At 35.4% G+C, this 20,890-nt stretch overlaps 1 protein-coding gene across 3 annotated transcripts in view; it reads left to right on the forward strand.

Moving 5' to 3' along the window:
* MTX2 (metaxin 2) overlaps positions 1-20,890 on the forward strand; it is a 58,977-nt gene that overhangs the window by 13,546 nt on the left and 24,541 nt on the right. For all 3 annotated transcript variants that reach the window (XM_014834085.3, XM_044768666.2, XM_070508150.1), the window contains exons 2-3: positions 10,681-10,728; positions 11,727-11,773. In XM_014834085.3, the coding sequence (XP_014689571.1) occupies positions 10,681-10,728; positions 11,727-11,773 (95 nt within the window). The remainder of the gene's footprint in view (positions 1-10,680; positions 10,729-11,726; positions 11,774-20,890) is intronic.

Genomic DNA, 20,890 nt, shown 5'->3' on the forward strand with positions numbered 1-20,890 from the left:
CGCCCTCAGCACAGTCCTTTTTTGTGGTGTTCACAGACCAACTGTGTCAGATTTACTGGAAGTGCTTGTGGCGAGTTTGTATTCTTGGTCCTCATCTCTACATTATCAGAATCTCTTGAGTTTAGGGTTTGGTAGAAATACACAATTTTGTTAAATTCCTCAGGTGATTTTTATACACTAAGGATTGAGAACCACTGTTGTAGGATGATTATAATTGCTTTAATTCTAATAATTAATTAATACTCAAGAATGTTTATTTGTGGGCTCCGTAAGAGTTTAGCTAGGTTGTGGGTTCACTGACTTGAGCCAGACTACCTGGGTTCGAGCCCTGGCTCTTGTCACTCGTTAGCACTGTGACTTCAGGCAAATTACTTATGCTGTGCCTTAGCTTTCTTGTTGTAAAATAGGGATAACAATAATAATCTCTACTTCATAAAGTTGTTGTGAGGTAGTTAATATGTCAAGCACTTCAGTGCACAGTAAATGCAGTGAGAATCTTAAAGTTTTCTATGTGTCTCAGCTTTACTGAGGTATAAATTACATACCCCTTTGAAGTATACAATTTATTGATTTTTTAGTATATTTACAGAGTTGTGATTATTACCACAATTTAATTGTAGAGGTTTTCATCACCCTAAGAAGAAATCTCTTGCCCAGGTACATCACTTCCTGTTCCCATCCCCAGCCTGAGTCAACTGCTAATCTCCTTTCTGTCTCTGTAGATTTAGATTTGCCTGTTCTAAACATTTCATATAAATGGAATTGTACAATATGTTTTCTTTAGTGACTGGATTTTTTTGTTGAGCGTAATGCTTTTGAAGTTTGTCTGTGTTTTAGCATGTATCAATACTTGGTTCCTTTTTATTGCCAAATAATATGCTCTTGTATGGATATACTGCATTTTGTTTATCCATTCACCGCTTGATGGTCGTCTGGGTTATTTGCAGTTTTCGACTATTGTGAATAACGCTGCTGTGAACATTCGTGTACAAGTCTTTGTGTGGATATATGTTTTTTCCTTTCTCCTGGGTGAAACCTAGGAGTGGAATTGCTGGATCATATGGTAATTCTGTGTTTAATGTTTTGAGAAACTGCCAAACTTTATGTATTCCCAACAGCGATGTGTAAGAGTTCCAGATTTTGCACATCCTTTAAACATTTGTTGTTGTCTCTCTTGATTATAGCCATTCTAGTAGGTCTGAAGTGGTATCTCATTGTGGTTTTGATTTGCATTTCCCTAATGACTAATGATATTGAATATCTTTTCATGTGCTTGTTGGCCATTCATATATCTCCTTTGGAGAAATGTCCATTCAAATCCTATGCCTGTTAAAAAAAATTGGATTATTTGTCTTTTTTATTATTGAATTGTAAGTGTTATTTATATATTCTAGATATAAGCTCTTTGAGTCTTGAGGAATCTTAACTGCTACCACAACTGCCATCATCTTCATCATCTGCCTAGACAGAAGTCTGGGTAGTGTCTGACTAGAAGGAGATAGATTCTCGTTATTCTCTAGTTTTATTTGGTCTCCAGCTTTGGTTGTGAAGGGGAAGTTCTGCCCTCCACCAGTTTTCCTGAATTTTTAATCTGTTTTGCTTTCTATCCTCTGCTTCCTGGATGTCAAGATGTTAAAACCCATTTGCCTTGGATATTAATTCTTCTGTATCATTCAGTCATGTACCCTCACTTTGAATAATTTTAATCTTTTGTTTACTACTTTGTTACAAATGAATGGGTGGTTGGAGATATTGATGAGAGATTTGCGAGATATGATTTGAGTTATTTGTAATGGGCTCAGTACATTGGCATTCATGAGATTGTGTACTGTTGTATTTTTTTTCTTAGTTCTATATAACATGTAGACCAAACAGAATTAAGCCTTGTAACCAGTATATCAGATAATCTTTATTGTTCTAGTCAGATAGACTTCAATATTTGTCAAAAGTTTTTAACTTGAAACATTATAAAGGTAACAAATATGGAAATAGGCCACATGGTACTACTAAAGTCTAAGTGCCTTAAAGGCAGTTACTTGCTTTTCTTTATAATTTTATCTTTAGTGCTTAGAATGGTGCCTGGCACAATATATTCTGTGGGGGAAAATATATATGTATGCGTATGTTCTGTGAATATTTATTGAACGAATGATAAAACAGGTTTGTAGAATATGGCTAAATTTATTTTCTAAAATGAGAGCTATGTATAATATGAAGCCATGAATGGAACGTTTATGTCCTCCCAAAACTCACGTACTGAAATCCTAATCCCCAAGGTGATGGTATTAGAAGGTGATTAGGCATTGAGAGCAGAGCCCTCATGATTAGAACTAGTGCCTTATAAAAGAGATTAAGAGAGCTCTCTAGCCACTTCTGCCGGGTGAGGACACAGCAAGAAGTCAGCAGTCAGCATCCTGGAAGAGGGCCTCCACCAGAACCCGACCATGCAGGCACCCTGATCTTGGACTTCCAGCCTCCAGAACTGTGAGAAATAAATTTCTGTTGTTTATAAGCCATCCAGTCTGTGGTATTTATTTTTTATTTTTTTTATTATTTGAGGAAGATTAGCCCTGAGCTAACTGCTGCCAATCCGCCTCTTTTTGCTGAGGAAGACTGGCCCTGAGCTAACATCCATGCCCATCTTCCTCTACTTTATATGTGGGACACCTGCCACAGCATGGTGTGCCAAGTGGTGCCATGTCCGCACCCGGGATCCAAACTTGCGAACCTCAGGCCGCCGAAGTGGAACGTGCACACTTAACTGCTGTGCCACTGGGCCAGCCCCTATGGTATTTTGTTTGTTGTGCATTGAGGCAGTGGCCTTACCACTATGTTACAAAATGATACCTGCCAGTTTTTTAAATTTATGGAAATGACAGCATGACATCGCACTTCTCCATTCTCCAAAATGAGTCACTTTCTGACATGAGTATTGATCTCTGACTGTTGAGGTGAAGGGGAGAATGTTTTAAAATTCCTCTTGTGGGGGGCTGGCCCCATGGCCGAGTGGTTAAGTTCACGCGCTCTGCTGCAGGCGGCCCGGTGTTTCGTTGATTCGGGTCCTGGGCATGGACATGGCACTGCTCATCGAGCCACGCTGAGGCGGCATCCCACATGGCACAACTGGAAGAACCCCCAACGAAGAATGTACAGCTATGTACTGGGGGGCTTTGGGGAGAAAAAGGAAAAAAAAAGAAAAAAAAATTCCTTTTGTGGGAAGAGTCACTTCCTGCTTACACATCCTGTCTACTATAGTTAAATATCCTCTATCAAACAGTAGCTCGGGGGCATCACTATTTAATCATTTCATGATCAATATTATCTGAGATACAGTGTTATCTTTGAATTGTACTATAGTTTGCAGGTTGAATTGCTGTTGAATCTAATACACAGCTTTTAAAATTCTGGTTTTGATAAAGTCCCGTATCATCATCACAGTATTTCTGTCAAACTAGTAAATTTATTTCCTTCTTTTCTCTGTGTGTCTTGCAGTAACTTGTCCGTGTTTAAGAGCTGCCAAGTGCTCTTTGAGCATTTTGTTGTGTTAGTAGTAGTTGCATTTACACCTTTGGCAGAAAGCCATCCAAATTTGGAGATAAACTACACATGTTTCTTAATCCTTTTGTATGACACTGTCTGAATAGTCTTTGGAAGCTGAAGAGATGACATCTACGAGCTTTCAGAATCTAGTTGCCTAGGGATAAACTGGGTTTGACTTCATTAGTGCACAAATGATAGGTTTGTGTAGAGTTATTATGGCATTAATCAATTTGATGGATTGGAAATATGACAGTACTGAAGCAGCGTGTAATATTAGTGCCTATTATCCTACAAATTATGTCTCACCTTACATTCATATGATGGGAGAGTCTTGTTGTACATTAAGAATGCAGAACTTAAAAAAAAAAGATGACAACAGAGGGCACCTCTTTTCATGGCCTTCTCTTGGCCTCTTAGATTAGATCATCAAGAGATGGACTTTGGGATTAGACTTGTTTATTAGGTCATAGCACTTTTCTACTGTGTAATACCCTGGGTTGAATGGAATAGATAGATCATCTGTCACCAGAATGACTTATCACCTAACTTGATACTCGAGCAATGCTGCAGGTAAATTGTCCAGTCCTTTAAGAGACCGCGGGGCGTACATATGTGAATTTATTGCCCAGTAGTCCTTTCTCTAAAAATTGTAATTGACTGGTAGTAAAAAATGATTTTTTATGTTGTTTTGGTTGATAAAGCTTAAAAATAGTGTGTACCTTAAAGATAATTAAAGGAGAAGGAAATACATGTTTTTGGGGCTGTGGGTGTTGCTTCACCATGTGTGCATTTCTACCACTAATTTATTTATACGTTATTTATTTTATCTTAATGGCTTTCAGAAGTCCAAGTGTGTATCCTCTCTCCCTCTCTTTAAACTTTGTTCTCCTCTGATGTAAATGCAGGAGTAGAGAAAGTTTCTTTGAAAAATTTGAAAACAGTTATTTGTATAAAACAACTCTCCATCCTACTGAAGACTGAAACTTTAAGAGGCAGCTCCTTTGCTCCTGGTGAAAGACATACTAAATGTAATATAATCATAATTTTCCTGGGCAAAATTGCAAAGGAGGTAAAGGACTAAGTGGGAAAAAGACTTTTAATAACATTAATTGGATAGAAACTTAGTTATGGGGTGCTCTGATACTTGCTTTATTTCTAGATGTTCTCTATTTATATCTATAAAATAGAATATATTCTTTATAAAAATGATAAAAACTTTCATGAGTCTTGCTATGAAATAAGTCTTCTAATTTTAAAGAAGGAACTAATATAACATAGGTTGCTAAGACTACCTTAGAGTAAGTTACTGCTTTGGTATGAAAATGATATCATCGTTTCTTATTGTGAAAGAATGAATTTCTGAAAGGTGGATAGTTTTACTTTGGAACTCTTGTAATAAAGATATTTGCTTTAAATGATACTTAGACTAAAAAGCTTAAATCTTGGCTTAATTTGAATTTCATATTTTGACATATATTACGGTAAATGTCTTGTTCAGTTTAGAGCTATTGAGAAGCCGTCTTTAATAAATAGTCTCAGGACCATAGGAATTTTTCACATTCTTGGAACTCACTGTCTAGAAAGGGAGATAAGATTTTGACGTATTAATAGAGTAGAAAGTAATATATGGTGTAAGACAGGTACAAACTGTTGTGGACGGTATCGATAAAGGAGAAATTAGATTTGTTTACAAAAGCCTAACAAATTAGAAAACATCTAACAAATTAGGTTTGTTACAAAAGCCTTCTTGATGGAAGCAGCGTGTAAACTTGGTCTTGAAAAACGTGTAGGATTTAGGTATGTGGTGGTGAAGGGATCTCCTGGACTGAGGGGAACAATTTGAGCAAGGTCAGGAAGGTGAGAAAGTGTGACGTATGTGGGGGAAATTTTTTGTTTCTTCTCCCCAAAGCCCCCCAGTACAAAGTTGTATATTTTTAGTTGTGGGTCCTTCTAGTTGTGGCATGTGGGATGCTGCCTCAGCGTGGCCTGACGAGTGGTGCTGTGTCTGCGCCCAGGATCCGAACTGGTGAAACCGTGGGCTGCTGAAGTGGAGCGCAAGAACTCAACCACTTGGCCATGGGGCTGGCCCCCATCGGGGAAATTGTAAGTGTTCTGGTAGGATACGAGGGTCCTGTTGTTGGGTAGATAGGTAGGCAGGTTAACCCCCCTACCCCCCGCCCCAATTAATTTAGCTGTGTTCTTTCCAGGCTTTTTCTGTGGTCAAAAAAGATGATTTCACTGGAATAGAGGAGGACTCTTCTTTGTTCAAGGGTACATGAATGGCTGGGTTCCCTGCTGAAACTGCAAATAAGTAGTTACTTATTTAATTAGAACAGTGTTTTCCAAAGTGAGGTGGGGTGTATATACCCTGTGTTATGCAAGACAGTCCTTTGAAGTACAGGAAGAAAATACTGGGATTCAGATTTTACTTTATTTCTTAACTCTCCTTTCTTTTTTAGTGTATGTTTTATAATGCCCATGATTTATTAGCTCAGGAATACCAACCATATGATTTCTAAATCTGTTTGGGCCTGCATGCTCAAATATTGTATTGATGGGGACATGAGATTTTAAAAAGTGAGTTAGAGTTACAGAATGTGAAAGTGGAACAGCGGGATGAATTGTCAGATGGTTGAGGGCTGCATGTTAGTTTTGAGAACGTTACCACAGTAATAGCTCGTGGAAACTATATATTTGATAAAAATAAATTTCCAGTTTTAGGGTTGGTGCATAGATAAGTTTATAGAATTGGGTTCTGCCAACTATTTTCAGGCAACTGTTTAATATTTTTACAGTTGCATTATTGGTTGTAGTATTGAAGTTCTCTGGGTAAAGTTTCCCTTTTTTGACCATGTTGTGTAGTTTCTTTGTCTTCTCTGCTGTGTTGTTAGCCTAAATGGTACATAATAATAACAATAATGATAATGGTAATAATAAAAACAAATATTTATTCAGCCAGCATTTACTGATTGCCTGTTAGGTGCTAGAGTCTAGCGATGGAATACTGAGCAAAAATCAGACATGAACCCTGGATTCATGATGCTTAGCTTCCAGTAATTTGTAGACCCAATGCAAAATGAAAATGTGAGGTCCCTTGTTCAAGAGAATTCTAAGACTGTGACAGCAGAACATTAAACCAAGCGGGGAGCCCTTCTAAGTGTGGGCCCTGTGCAACTGCTCAGGTTGGACATCCAAGAAGCTGGCCCAACCTGAGGAAGTGATGTTTGAGCTGAGATGTGAGGATATGGTGGGTGGGGAAGGTTGCTCCAGGGTAGAGGAAACAGCGGGAAGGAATGTGGAGCATTCAGAAACTGGATGCAGGCCACTGTGGCTAGAGTACAGAGCTGGGTGGAGGTACGATGAGGCCAGAGAGGTAGAGAGGGTGATGTGCATGGCCAAGTTGAGGAATCTGTTCTTTATTCCAAGAGCCACACAAACTATTGGTGTGTGTTAAGCATAGCGTGTCCTTTGATGTGCTTGTAGTTCCGGTAACTGGCACCTTGACAGCATTGGACAGCATTCTCTCTCAGTCCCCGTTTCCTCCCAGCCTCCTGTTCAGAAACTTTTAGTCTCACCTTCTATATTCATTCTATGGCTGGCTCTTCCTTCAGGCAGGTTTAAAAAGGCACTTCACATCAGGGAGTGCTTTTGGTGGTAGAAATGAAAATAGGATAGGTGAGTCATGAGATTTTATTCACTATTAAAGTTACTCTGTGGTCTAAAACATTTTAGGTTGACTGAGGTAAAACTAGGAAGAGATGAAAATGTTATATTATTGTTTTAAAAAAATTTTTCTTTTTAAATGTTACAGATTTTTAACGTCTGTTGTCAGCACTATAATATTAAATTCTCAATCTCCCTCTCTTTTTACACATAGTCAGGAGCAAGGGTGGATATTGACCTGTCTGACCTTGGAAAAGAGGAGTGAGGAAGAAGTTGTATTTTTGGACTTTGTTTTTCACATAATAGGCATTCTCAATAAAAAGGCCTTAAATAATGTTACCTAAACCAAGAAATAGGCTTTGCACTGTGTTATGTGTGGATAATAATGTTCATGATTCATGGAATTCTTGTGAAGGCAGTTGCAGCAGAGCTCATTTCCTAGAACGATGCCTCCATGGTTGATTCGTAGATCCGCTGCCAGGCCGCACAACTTAGGATTTTCACTTTTGGCCCTCTTATCAAATAACACACTAGCCAGTTCTTCTCCCGTGTCATGCTTGAAATGTAGTTATTTGAGCTGTTCATGTAGGCAGTGCACTGAATTAGTGGTGTTTTTGTACTCTGAGCTGCTCATGGGTGAGATAGGCAGCTGGTCATTCCCTGCATCCTCTAGCATTTTTTGCCTCCTGGTCTGGATGTGCTGGAATTCCAAGCTATGAAAAAACATGGTTATAGAGGTTTATATCAGCCTACTTGCCTTCTCTCTTTGAAATAGATTCTATTTGTGAAGATAACATGAGACATTTATGCAGAGTGACTTTCTCAGAATTTATTTTCAGTAATAATTTCTGAGTTGGAGCATAGTGTGTATCTTGGATCAAGAAAAACATACTCCCTTCACCCCTGTTTCCAACTTTAGGTTCTTAATAAGAGAGCTTTAGTGTTTGTAGGCAATTTCTTTATTCTTATTTGCAGTCAGGTAATATGTTGCAAGATTTCTTTTACTTTCACATATGTCTGTTGTATTAGATCTGGAGAATCCATGGGGTGATGATGAGTTAACTTTTAACTGGGATTACTGAACACATAAATTGCTGTTCATGTGACAACTCTGCAGTGTTGCAGAGTAAGTGAAGTAGCTTCTGATTTATCAAAGAACACTTAAATTGTATTCAGCCTATATTTAATGCTGTGTTATTCCATTGTTTTGAAAATTTGTGATCCGTGTCTACTATGTACTCAAAACAGCTAAGCAAATGTTAAAATTACCAGAATGTTTAATTGGAACACCCCATTACTTTAACATAGTTGATAATATTAAATTCAGTGAAACTTCGATTAGCTAGAATGTTTAGGGAATAGAGTGGTAGGTTTAATCAGATATCCCTTTTCTTTCTTTCCATGCACAATTAATGAACACCAACTATGTGCAAAACATGGTACAGTGTGGCATACACAGATGCATGTGATACATCTGTACCCTCAAGGAACTTAGTTTCAATATGTTTGAAATTTTTGTAAATTTTATTCCTATGCTTTATTGTTTAATAAGATTAATATAATGCACATAATTGAATCTTTGATGATGTAGGGTCTTGTAACAAATGAACCTTGTTGTATTGTTTCTCATATAGATGTAAATGGTGTGGGTGTGCTGACCATACAGTTTATCCTAAAAGGTTATTTTTCAGTAATTCGCTGATGTCAGCTTGTTTTTGTTTCCATGACTTTTATTTTAAAAACCGTTACACAGGTTAATTGGGTTCTTTTTGAAATTTTACTTTGTTAAAAAGCTTACAGTAACATATAATAAATATTTAGTTTCACTGCCTTTTTGGTACATGAGTTGAAATTCAGTAGCCTTTACATATATGTATAATATCGTGGGTAACAGCATACAAAACTGTGTATGATCCATTATTTGCTTTATGATTTCATGGTATTGTCCCTAAATATGAGTTTAATTTTCTGTAGCCCAAACCAAACCAAAAGTAGCATTTAGAATTTATAATACTACTACCATGTTTTTCTTTTCATTCTAAAGTGTAAATAAAAGCAAATTAAGGGGTTCCCCTTCCCCAGGACTCTTTTAGTGCATCTTAAATACCTGTCTTAAGAAAAAAATACTTCACATATAAATTTCTTTTTTAAAAAATCAGCTAGAATTATATATTAAAAAATAATTTGTTGCTATGTCACAGAGACTGGATTAGTTTAAACTTAAGAATAATACCAATTGTTATCAAATGTCATATATTTAATTTACTCCCTTGCTGAGAGCAAATGTAGTGCTGTGTTAGAATTGGTGATTCTGCTGTTTTGTGGCTTTTACAAAGAAGAATTCAACAAATGATACCCTGTACATTCTCAGTGGAGGCATTGCTTCTTAAGTGCGGTTGATTAGACAAAATTCATAGCTAGTGCTTTTCCCAAGCACTGGTAGGTTGCTAATATTCTCTTTGTAACTAGTCTTCTCTAGCTGAGAGGTTGAGAATCAAGGTCAAGCTTGGCTTCAGGCCTAAAATTAGCTTTGCCAGCTTTGTTTCACATTTTAAGTACTTATTGCTTCATTGTGCTGCTCCTCTTTGTTTTTGTGGGGTGGTGGTAGTGGGGTCAAGGCATTGAAGCGTTCTAGAATACAACAGGGTTCCTCTGTATATTTAAATACTGCCAGCTTATAAGGAAATGTGCACAGCCTGATCCATTTGATTCCTTCATAAAGTATTCTGTTTGAAAATTTACTTTGTTAAAACTTTACTGTAAAATATTGTAAACATTGTTTCACTATTTTTTTTTATAGTGAATGGAAATTCAGTATCTTTTTATATGTATGAGTAACATTTTGTATATGTCTTTGTTTGACGGAGGCTAAAGGAACAGTAGCATTTAGGGTGTTTTATTTTTTAAATTCTCACCTTTTAAGTATGTAATTTTTGTTTTTTTTGGTGAGGAAGATTGGCCTTGAGCTAACATCTGTTGCCATCTTCCTCTTTTTTTTTTCCTCTCTAAAGCCCCAGTACATTGTTGTATATCCTAGATACAAGTCATTCTAGTTCTATGTGAGATGCCACCGTGGCATGGCCTGATGAGTGATGTGTAGGTCTGTGCCTAGGTCCGAACCAGCAAACCCCAGGCCACCGAAGCAGAGCGCCTGAACTTAACCACTTGGCCATGGGGCTGGCTCTTAAATTCTCACTTTTGATTGGGCAAGATGTTCTTCACCTCCTCCCCATAACGAAAAAAACCCACCACCAAACAGTAAACCAAACATGCATTTAAAACAAATTATCTAACCTCCTTATATAGATTACCACAGAATCTAAGGTAGGTTGATTAGTTGCCGTATTTCAGGTAATCTTGGCTATTGGCTCTAAATGCTCCAGGCATTAATGTGTATGTGTATGTGCTTATTAATTTGGTTGGTCATTGATATGTTTTTGCCCCATGTGCCTCATTTTCACTACCTTGTTTCCACAGCTGCAGAACCTTGGCCTGAAAATGCTACTTTATATCAGCAACTAAAAGGTAGGTACTTGTTCACAATTAAAAATGGCTTTATATCAAAACATATTTATTACCACAAAAAGCCCTCAATAATATAACTGACTGCAAAGAGAACATAAGGCATAAAGAAGGGATTCCCTTGTATAATTTGTCTAGCAGATTTTACCTAAACTTGTGTCTGCCAGTGTAAACCAACTATTCATGGCCTATAAGGTGCTTAGTTTATTATTGACTCATTATATTGGCTGCTGTAGGCAGTGCAAAATGATGTGGTTGCAGGAGCAGTTGGCAGATTTACTGCGCCAATAGCTGACACAGCAGATTTTTGAAGTCCTGTGGTAAAGTGGGCTCTCAGTAAAAAGGAACTGTTAAAATGTATAGGCTAGGATGGTTCAGGCTCCCTTTAGCAGCTCTTCATATATCATCAGATCACATTATGGACCCCATTTGGGGCTCAGCAGCCTGCTACAGTTGTCAGAAGACTGCAAAGTAATGAAGACTAATAGGCAGCAGCCCTAGTCTTCTAAGCATGGAATTTTTATTGCAGCGAACTTGTCATCTTTCTTTTGTGTGACAGACCTAGACACACTGTGCAATATTAACTGCAAGCTGGTTTGATAGGATTTTGAATGCTTTTACTTTTAACTAGAGAGGTTTGAGCAGAGACTGTTTTACTTAATTTTAATGAAAAGAAGAGGAATATTTCTTGAAAACCAGAAGAATGAATTTGTTTTTAAATGAGCCATTTTACTTACATATTGTTGATAAGATGCGATAAATGATCAAATAGTTTTAGAGGAAATAGTCTTCTTCCACCATTATTTACATAACATGATAATTTAATTAAAATTAAAATTACACAATAACATTGATATAGAACTTCATAATTATATTAGCAAAAGGCTATAACTTTTGATTTGAAAAATAGGAATAGTTTTTAAAAACAAAAAATTTACAAGTGTATTTTACTTGTTTAGCAATCTCACTTTTGACTCAGACCTTTTGTTGTATTTCCACAGGCGAGCAAATTTTGCTTTCTGACAATGCAGCTTCTCTTGCTGTGCAGGTAAATATGTGAATAATTTAATAATACTTTTTCACTGTGAGTTGCAATTATTTTTTTCCTCTCCAGATGGTCTGATACGGTGTGCTTAGAATTTTTCTGTGTGATTTAACATTATCAATATAACGTCTCTTTGTGAAGTATAATTTTATTATGTAATATTATTCAGTTAATTGTTTCCAGTAGATGGAATAAACATAGAAACTTTCATTGTTCATTCTGTTATAAAAATCACTAGGTGCTTTCTCTTTCTTAGTCATTGTTTTGCTTTTGGCTAGATATGATGGTATTGATTATGTGGGGTGATATGTTCATTTATGGACACAGAATTAGTTTCTAACTTATTTGTGAAGATTTATTCACCACGTATTTTTAAGCATCATTCTCTCATTGTACTCGTTCTAGCCTTAATCCATTTGATAATCCTGAAGCAGACATATTCTTCTCTAGCCATTCCTTCTATATTTATTGATTACATTAGTGTCTATTATCCCCAAACCACTTATTGAATGCAGTCGCCCTTCAAGTTGTATATCACAATTGTGTAATCCATAAAGATTAACGGCCCTATAAACTTTAAACTGCACTGTAGGAAGAATAGGATACATGGGGATTGTTGGCTTTAAAAAAAAAAGAAATGTTTATGTAGATTATAGAATTAAAATTATTGAAACATTTTACATATTTATTATTTATTTATTTAGTTTGAGTCATAAAGAGGATTTTATTGTGCAGCATCTAAAAGATAACTTAAAAGAGAAATCTAAGACATGTGACATTTATTGGAGGTGAGACTGCGCGCTTCTTGAGGACAGAAAGAAAGGGAAGAAAAGGAACTGTAAGCTTTTGCTGTGTTCTTGGTATGATGCTAGGCACTTGGTCATCTCATATTTTTTTTTTTTTAAAGATTTTATTATTTCCTTTTTCTCCCCAAAGCCCCCCAGTACATAGTTGTATATTCTTCGTTGTGGATTCTTCTAGTTGTGGTATGTGGGACGCTGCCTCAGCGTGGTTTTGACGAGCAGTGCCGTGTCCGCGCCCAGGATTCGAACCAATGAAACACTGGGCCGCCTGCAGCGGAGCGCGCGAACTCAACCACTCGGCCACGGGGCCAGCCCCTCATCTCATATTTTTTTATTCAACTTTATGTCCTCTGTGCTTAATGACTATGTCTGGTACATAGTGTGTCGTTCAGTACATTTTTGTTTTGCTTAAGGCAGGAAAGGGGAAAAGATGGAAAGAAATGTGTTTGGACAATAATTTATTTGTGTGAGTATCTATGAGTATCTTTACGTTTCTTTCTTTTAGAAGATTTATTTTATATCCTTTTACCAAGAATATAAATTACGTTTATTTTATTGATTTACTTTTATTTTTCCTTTAGGCGCTAGTATTATCACTAGTGTGTTTTCTTTCTTATGTTAACTTTTGAGAAGCAGAAATTCTCAGTTGGTTATTATGCAACAAATACAGACTTTATACTGCTATTTATTAATCTTTTTTTTTTGGTAAGGGAGATGGAATTTAAGTTTAGCTTTCAAATACTAATAACATAGTGCCTAGCATATAGAATGTACTCAGTAAATGTTTGTTGAATGAAGAGTTTGTAAGTGTGGTAAAAGCAATTTTGCCTGACTGCTGATAGCACAAGTAAGTTATTTGCTGTGTACATATAAAATAGTATTTTCAATCTTTATATATTTGAAAAGATATTTTCAGGGCACAGTGAATATTTTAGTTGAAATACTAATTCTTAACTCTTTTTATTGCCATTTTTGGAATAATTGTTTCAGGATCTGGTGAAAGCTATAGCACATTTCTCCAGAAAACGTTCCATTGCACACACACAAATAAAAATGCATCCAGGCTGTTCTGCATATGGTTTCAGGAGGTTTACTGATCTCCCTGTTGGAAGCTTTTTGGGGATCCCCTATGAAGAACCCCTAAAACTAAAGAAGAGTAGTTTAGGAAGTACTGAAGTCATTTTCACCAAATAGGAAGGTATTTTGGTAGGAATAGACCGGTGGTTCTTAACTGAGGGAGATTTCTCTCCCACAGAGGACTTTTGATGGTGGTTAGACCTTTTTGGGTTGTCACAACTGCTTTTGGCATCTAGTGCGTAGACGCTGGGGGTGCTATTAAAACGTCTCCCAGTGCACAGGACAGTCTCTCCACAGCAAAGAATTAGCCAGCCCCAAATGTAAATAGTGTCAGTGTTGAGAAACCATGGAATAGATGGTTTAACTAGTTTTCAGTACAAAGCAAGACATCAGTATATCACTGTTAAGAAAAAAAATTAACATCTTAAATGATCTCAGAAATAGATGAAAAAAGAAATCTTAGTGTGTGTACTTTATTTAGCAACTCTTTTTTATGGTTCCTATTAATTTGCTTTCTCACCATAGCTTCTCAAGTCATAGTTGCAATTAAAAATAAAACCAGAAAAAAAGAACCTTTTAAAATGCAGAATTTTACTTAACCTTTTCAATTTGTTTGTTATCCTACATATGTCACTTAGATGATAAATTAACCAGCATATATTAAAAATTCTTGGACTTCTTCAATATGCTTTGACTTGACAGCTGATAGTAGCCATGACTATAAATGTGACTTTTCCAGATATCTGATGTAAACTTTATGGAGTAATTTTCTTCTATATAGTGGACCAGCATCCGTTCAGAAGAATCAGTTAAATATATAAAATTGATCAAAACAATGTGACAGGTATCCATAAACTGGATATTTTCTAGAAGATACCAGATATCAAGCATCAGATATTTTAATAGTTTACCAGTTAAGCCATCAGAAAATTTATCATACCACATAGACTTGGCATTTATTATACCCCTGGAACTAAATGGTTAAATCTTTTTTGATTAAAGGAACCTGTATGATTTCAGTTTAAAAGAAAATAAATTTTTTCCCCATGGCTGTTATTTTCACTTAGATTTGCTTTCCTTCCCTCGTCCACAAAGTATTGATACTGCCTGAAGTGTTTGGTCATAAAATAATCTTGTATGTCGAATATGGTGAAGTATTAGTGTAGTGTTTTCTCTGGTTCTCATGAGCAGTGTGTGCATATATGTATGTATATATAGCAGTACACACACATACACACACACACACACACACACACACAGTATTTTACATACAAACACAGAGCTCTTCCATTCCATAATAATTCCACTTTGAAGGACTTACGCTTGTATTGATTGGGAAAAGAACTTTGATAAGAATTCTCTGTGATAATAATTCTACTCACCCTTGAATCTAAAACAACTGTCCAATAGATACATAATTTATATGATGTTGGCCGCATATGTAGTTTAAAATTCTGTAGTGGTCCCACTAAAAAAGTAAAAAGAAACAGGTGAAATTAATTTTAATAATACATTTTATTTAACCCAGTGTTTCCAAATATTATGATTTTAACATGTAATCAATACAGAATTTATTTCTGGGCTGTTTTACATTTTTTATATTAAGTTCAAAATCTGATATTTTTTTACACTTAGAGTATGTCTCAATTTGTGCAAGCCGCATTTCAAGTGCTCAATAGCCACATGTAGCTTGTGGCTCTTGTATTGGACACACATGTCTAGAAATACAGTATGAGCAAATACATATGAACTCCACAGGTTTTCCACAAAAAATGTTTTATTTGGTTTTCTTCAAGAAGTTTATGTCTTTACTGATTCAGTATGTGCTGTTTTTAATAGCAGATTCCACGAATGAAATGGGCAGTTGCTCTCTGTTCCAAATACAGCATACCTTCAACATTACTCTTTGTTTCAGATCTCCTCACCTGTAAAATGGAGATAGAGTAGAAGCTCTCCTCTTGGGCGTTACACGGATTGAAAGTGTTAATACATATAAAGCACTTAGATAAGTACCTGGCATATTGTAAATATGCAATGAATGTTGGTTATTATTTCCTTCTCTCCTGATTCTTGACAGAAGTGCATATAATCAGTGTCAGCAGGAGGAATGAAACTTGAGGGTTTGTAATGCCTAAAAACACCAGAATAATTAAAATATGTGTTAGGTGTAAGAATTTTTTGGACATATTTGAATTTGTGTGAGCATTAATAATTTTTGTAATCATTCTTAATTCTGTACCTAAAAAATGTTAATATTATATGCTTTAATTCAAACAAAATATTTTAATAATACTGAATAAGATTTGTCTTAAAAGTGAATATTTATTGGATGCTTTTATTGTATAAGGCAGTCTACTGAGAGCTTTTATGTGAAGTATCTCCTTCAGTCCTTACCGTAATCCGAGTGTAGGGTAGTCTTACTAACCTCATTTAAAGGTGTGGAAACTGAAGCTCAGGAAAGCTCTGCCCAAGGTCAGAGCCCACTGCCTGTGGAGGTAAACAGGCAACAGCGGCATTGGCTGCGTGCCCACTGTGTGTGCATTGCTGTACTGAGCACCTAATTCTTATTAACTCATTTAATCCTTACATCAGCTGTATGAGGTAGGTGCTATTATAATCTTGATTCTGCAGATAATGTCGGAGTAAGAACCACGATAATAACCCTAGTTACAGTTTACACAGCACTTACTCCATCTGCAAGGTCTTGTTCTATGTACTTCAGGTATTGTGGATAATCCTCATGCACAGCAGCCCTGTGAGGTAGGTAGTATGATTATTCCCATTTTACAGATTAGGAAATTGAGGCAGAATGGTTAAGCACTTGGCCCAAACTTACATAAGAAGGGTGTGGCAGAGCTGGAATGCAAACCCAGGGAGTCTGAGTCGAGTGTCCACACTCATAACACTTTGCTGCATATCAGTTCAGTGCAATGATACAGATCTTTGAATGCTCATCCAAAAATCAGTGGCCCCTTAATTCAAACATCATTTCTGACATGTCCTAGTAAATTGTATCTTACAATTTATAGATTACATTAAGATGTGAAAGATAAACATGTTTCAGCTTTTAGGTCTTTGAAATGTGATAGACAATCTTACCTATATTATGAGTTATTGTGAAGCTCAACTTAGGTAATAAATGGGACTCTTGAAAAAGGTGAAATAAGTACAGATACAAAATGATATTTGAATGCTTAATCAGTGCCTATTTTTATTTCAAAGATTTTATACATATTTTGTGAATGTCTTTATATAGTGTAATGTTACTTTCTATGAAGTTTTAGAAAGGATTTTGTTTAGTATAAATAAAGCCAATTTAAAAAGAAATCTGTTTTCCTTTTTTATATGTCTTAGTCTCAATATTGTAGAAGCTTAATTATTGAATACATTTTTAGAGAGTGTCTCAAACTGATAATCATTGTTAGAATGCTACATGAAACAGTAATCTTACTTTTCACCTACTCAGTATTTAATTAGTTCAAGTAAGAATAACATTTAAACTGAGATTAAGAGGAATATCCTATTCCATTTAATATTCTCATTTTTTGTTACCCTTTGTGAATAAATACTTTGTCTCTAAAAATGAAAGGGAAGACGACAGGAAAAAAACTATTTTCTTTCTGTTGAAAATGTATCATTAAAAGAAGTCGTCATTTTTATAGGCCCCATTAATGCTGGGCCGTGAACACTAACGTCAGATCTGCTGATAAATAGTTAGTTGACCCATGCTTTTTCCTTTTAGCAAACGATGCTTTTTAGGTGGACGTATTAATTAGCGGTTAAATGGTAATATCCGAATGTAGTGATTGGGGAAGAGCAGGAAGGAGGAGTAGCTCTCTCCTTTGGGACTGCAGGTCAGTTGTTGCAGTGGAGAAACAACTGTGATTATGAAAATACAGCCGCTGTAAACTTGCCGTGTCATTGTGTCATTCAGATGGGCACAGTGGACAGCTTACCTGCAGTTTAGAGGAAATGATTTTGAATTTTCAGTTTGGTTAGATACATTTTTGCTTTAAACGAGTAGTTCATGGTCGTATGCAATTTTTAAGTGTCAGTTTATACCTGATATAAATGCAAGTAGGATGACACCAGTGGATATATTTTACTAGAGAATTAATAGAATACTATTTTATGCAACACATTTTAAAAATTGATACAACTTTCCAAAAGTTTCATAAAATGTAAAATTTTAGTTTTTTGGAGTCTGTTCATTTCTCCCACTTTGATCATCCTGTGCAAAATCAGGCTTCTTTCTGTATTCACTTTTGCAGGATTACGAGAAGGAAAGGAAAGCTGAGGAGGAGAGAGAGTTTAGGGAACATTTATTATGTAAGGGGACTAGGAAAATCCTTTTCGGTATTTTAAATGAGCAAAATGGAGGCTGCAGATGTTTCCTTAATATCACTGAATTTAAATTCTTCAGATTGAATGTCTTCTATTACATCACCTTTTGTATACCAGAAGTATTAAAGCATTTTCATGATTCATGCTTATAGTATCTGGAATGATTTAAATATGTAAAATGTGATCTTTAGAAAAGATAACTGTGAACTTAAATTGCAAACAGAATTTAGCAGATTAAAAAAATTGTCAGTATTAATATTAATCCCTCAATACATAAATGGTATGCTGTATATAAAACATTTAAATTGGTCTTACAGGATTTGTGAAAATACAGTATATTCTAAATAGAATTAGGTGTCTGTTAGAGTTGTCATTTTAGTAATTAGCAAAATAATATAAAATGGTTATACTGGGTAATGGTTTGCTAATATAAGTATCTATTTAACTTAGCAAAAATTCACACTCTTGTGGTTCTGAGAGATTGCAGGTTAGACTATTAACCATATACTTTTCTGTCTAAAAAGTAAATAGCAAGCAGGATTTCAAAATTTGTTGCTGTTAAACAGAACAATAAAGACATAGCAGTAAGATGAAAAAAATGACAGTCTATTTTTAAACAGAAAAAGGCTAGAATTCTTCATTATTAGATATACAGTATCAACATAATCGATCCAGCAGTGTTGTATTTGAGCTGAAAATACACTTAAATTTGAGGCCACACACTACCCTGTGTGAGCGAAACATCTTTCATATAGTTCTAGGATGAAATTACCCTTGAATGAATAGCATCTTCATTTATCTTCAAACATCTTCTGTGCTTTTAGCAAATCTACTCTTTCAACATTTTACAACAAGAATTACATTATACCAGAGTCCTTCTGCAGCGTGAAATAGATTGGTTTGGAAAATGAACCTGGCTTTGCTATAAATTACATTCCCAGGTACAAAGAAATTTGTTATTTTGTTTAAAATAGTCACAAATATAATTAAGGTCTTAATTTATGTTAAACTACAAATATGGCTATTACTTTAACTGGATTAGGCGCTTAATCTGTCACTTCAAGAATGATACCTAACACTTTTCATTTGTAACCTTAGGTACATTATTTCAATTACAGGGTCTGCAGCTGTTTGATATAAAAAATGAATTATTTTGTAGATAGATTTGTTCATAGTTTTTAATTTTAAAACCTGCCTTTTCAGTAAGGTGGAAAATAATTCTTCGGTTGTTGTCACAGATTTTCCTTTGTGTCCTGGTAAAACAAGATATGGAATTAAAATTCAGAACCATTTTCATTTCATGCCCTGAAAATGGCATTGCATGCTTTAGAATATTCCTTAGTGAATTCTTACATAAAATATTTCAGATTTAATTATGAAATGAAAAGAAGCTTTGTCCTACAGAAGCAAACCTGAGGTCTCCTAAGGATAGCTTTACCTGGTTGAACTGAAAATGGATGATTCCCTGTCTAGAATTTGGATAACTTTGTTAATGTGATTTACATACATTTAGAAGCTATGTTTATAATCCTTTAGATTCCACTATATTAATCAGTATAAAACACCTAATCTTTTAAAAACTTAAGTACAATTCTTAAAAATTTTGAGTTATTTTTATATTTTTATTGGCAAGCAGTGTTGATTTTATTGCTTAAGTGCAATTAAAGAGTACTGTTATGGGGCTGGCCTGGTGGTGCAGCAGTTAAGTTTGCATGCTTTGGTGGCCCGGGGTTCACCAGTTTGGATCCCAGGTGCGGACCTACACACCGCTTGTTAAGCCATGCTTTCGCAGGCATCCCACATATAAAGTAGAGGAAGATGGACACAGGTGTTAGGTCAGGGCCAGACTTTCTCAGCAAAAAAGAGGAGAATTGGCAGCAGATGTTAGCTCAGGGCTAATCTTCCTCAAAAAAAAAAAGTATTGTTATGTATTTAACTTGTAAGTCAAGTTAATGTTCATTTTGTTTTTGGAATAAAGAAGAGGAAAGAAGATAGTTGGTGCTGCTCATTGGTTAACGATTCAATATTGTGTTACCATTAGTTTATTAAAATGGAATAAATATATGTTATATCCCTGCCATCTACTATTTAGCTTATCCCAAAATTTTAAATTTGGTGGAGTTTTTTTTTGCTTGTTTGTTTGCTATTGTTATTTGTCTCAGTTGAGAATATTTATTTTATCTATAAATAACAAAATTTTAAAGCGTTTATCATAGGAGCTCAGAAAAAAAGTAGTTCCCTTTCTTTACTCCCAAATTGTTCATTGAGTGCCAACTGTGTGACTGGTATTGCATTAGGTTCTTGGGTTACAAGAATTATTCTGACTGCACCTTCGACTATTTTATAACTCTTTTGCTTAATTTTGACCCTACAACTTATTTTTATTTATATTTAATTCTAACAGGAAAAGATTGTATCTTTTCCTGTACTGGTTATCTTTCTTGTTGCTTTCTTTTTGAACTTGATTTTTTTGTACAGCTGTCAGATGTTGATGTATCTAAAATTGAGTCAAACATTCCAAGAGTAGTATTCAGGTGAGAGTTGTATTAAGTAAGGAAGGTCCTCTTCTCTGATGGGATCTCTCTTCATATGTACTCTTAATAGCATTTCGTATTTTTGGTAACAAATTTGCTCTATTTAAAGCTGTTTATGCTTACTGAATTTTGGTTTCTGATGACTTCTGCATAGCTAATTTTTTTTAAGTTGAATTCCTGTACTGTTTTGTAAAAAATTATCTGCTTATTGGTATTTGTAACTTTATTGATTTTTGAAAAGACCTCCGAATTTTACAGGAGTTGCATCCAACTTTTTAAAACAGTGAGCTTTGGGCCCATAAAATAACAGAATGCTAATCTTTTTTGTTGCTTACTGGTTTTCTATGAATTTAGGTATATTG

Source organism: Equus asinus, chromosome 4 (assembly GCF_041296235.1).
Source record: "Equus asinus isolate D_3611 breed Donkey chromosome 4, EquAss-T2T_v2, whole genome shotgun sequence".
In the NCBI taxonomy this organism is placed as follows: Eukaryota; Metazoa; Chordata; class Mammalia; order Perissodactyla; family Equidae; genus Equus; species Equus asinus.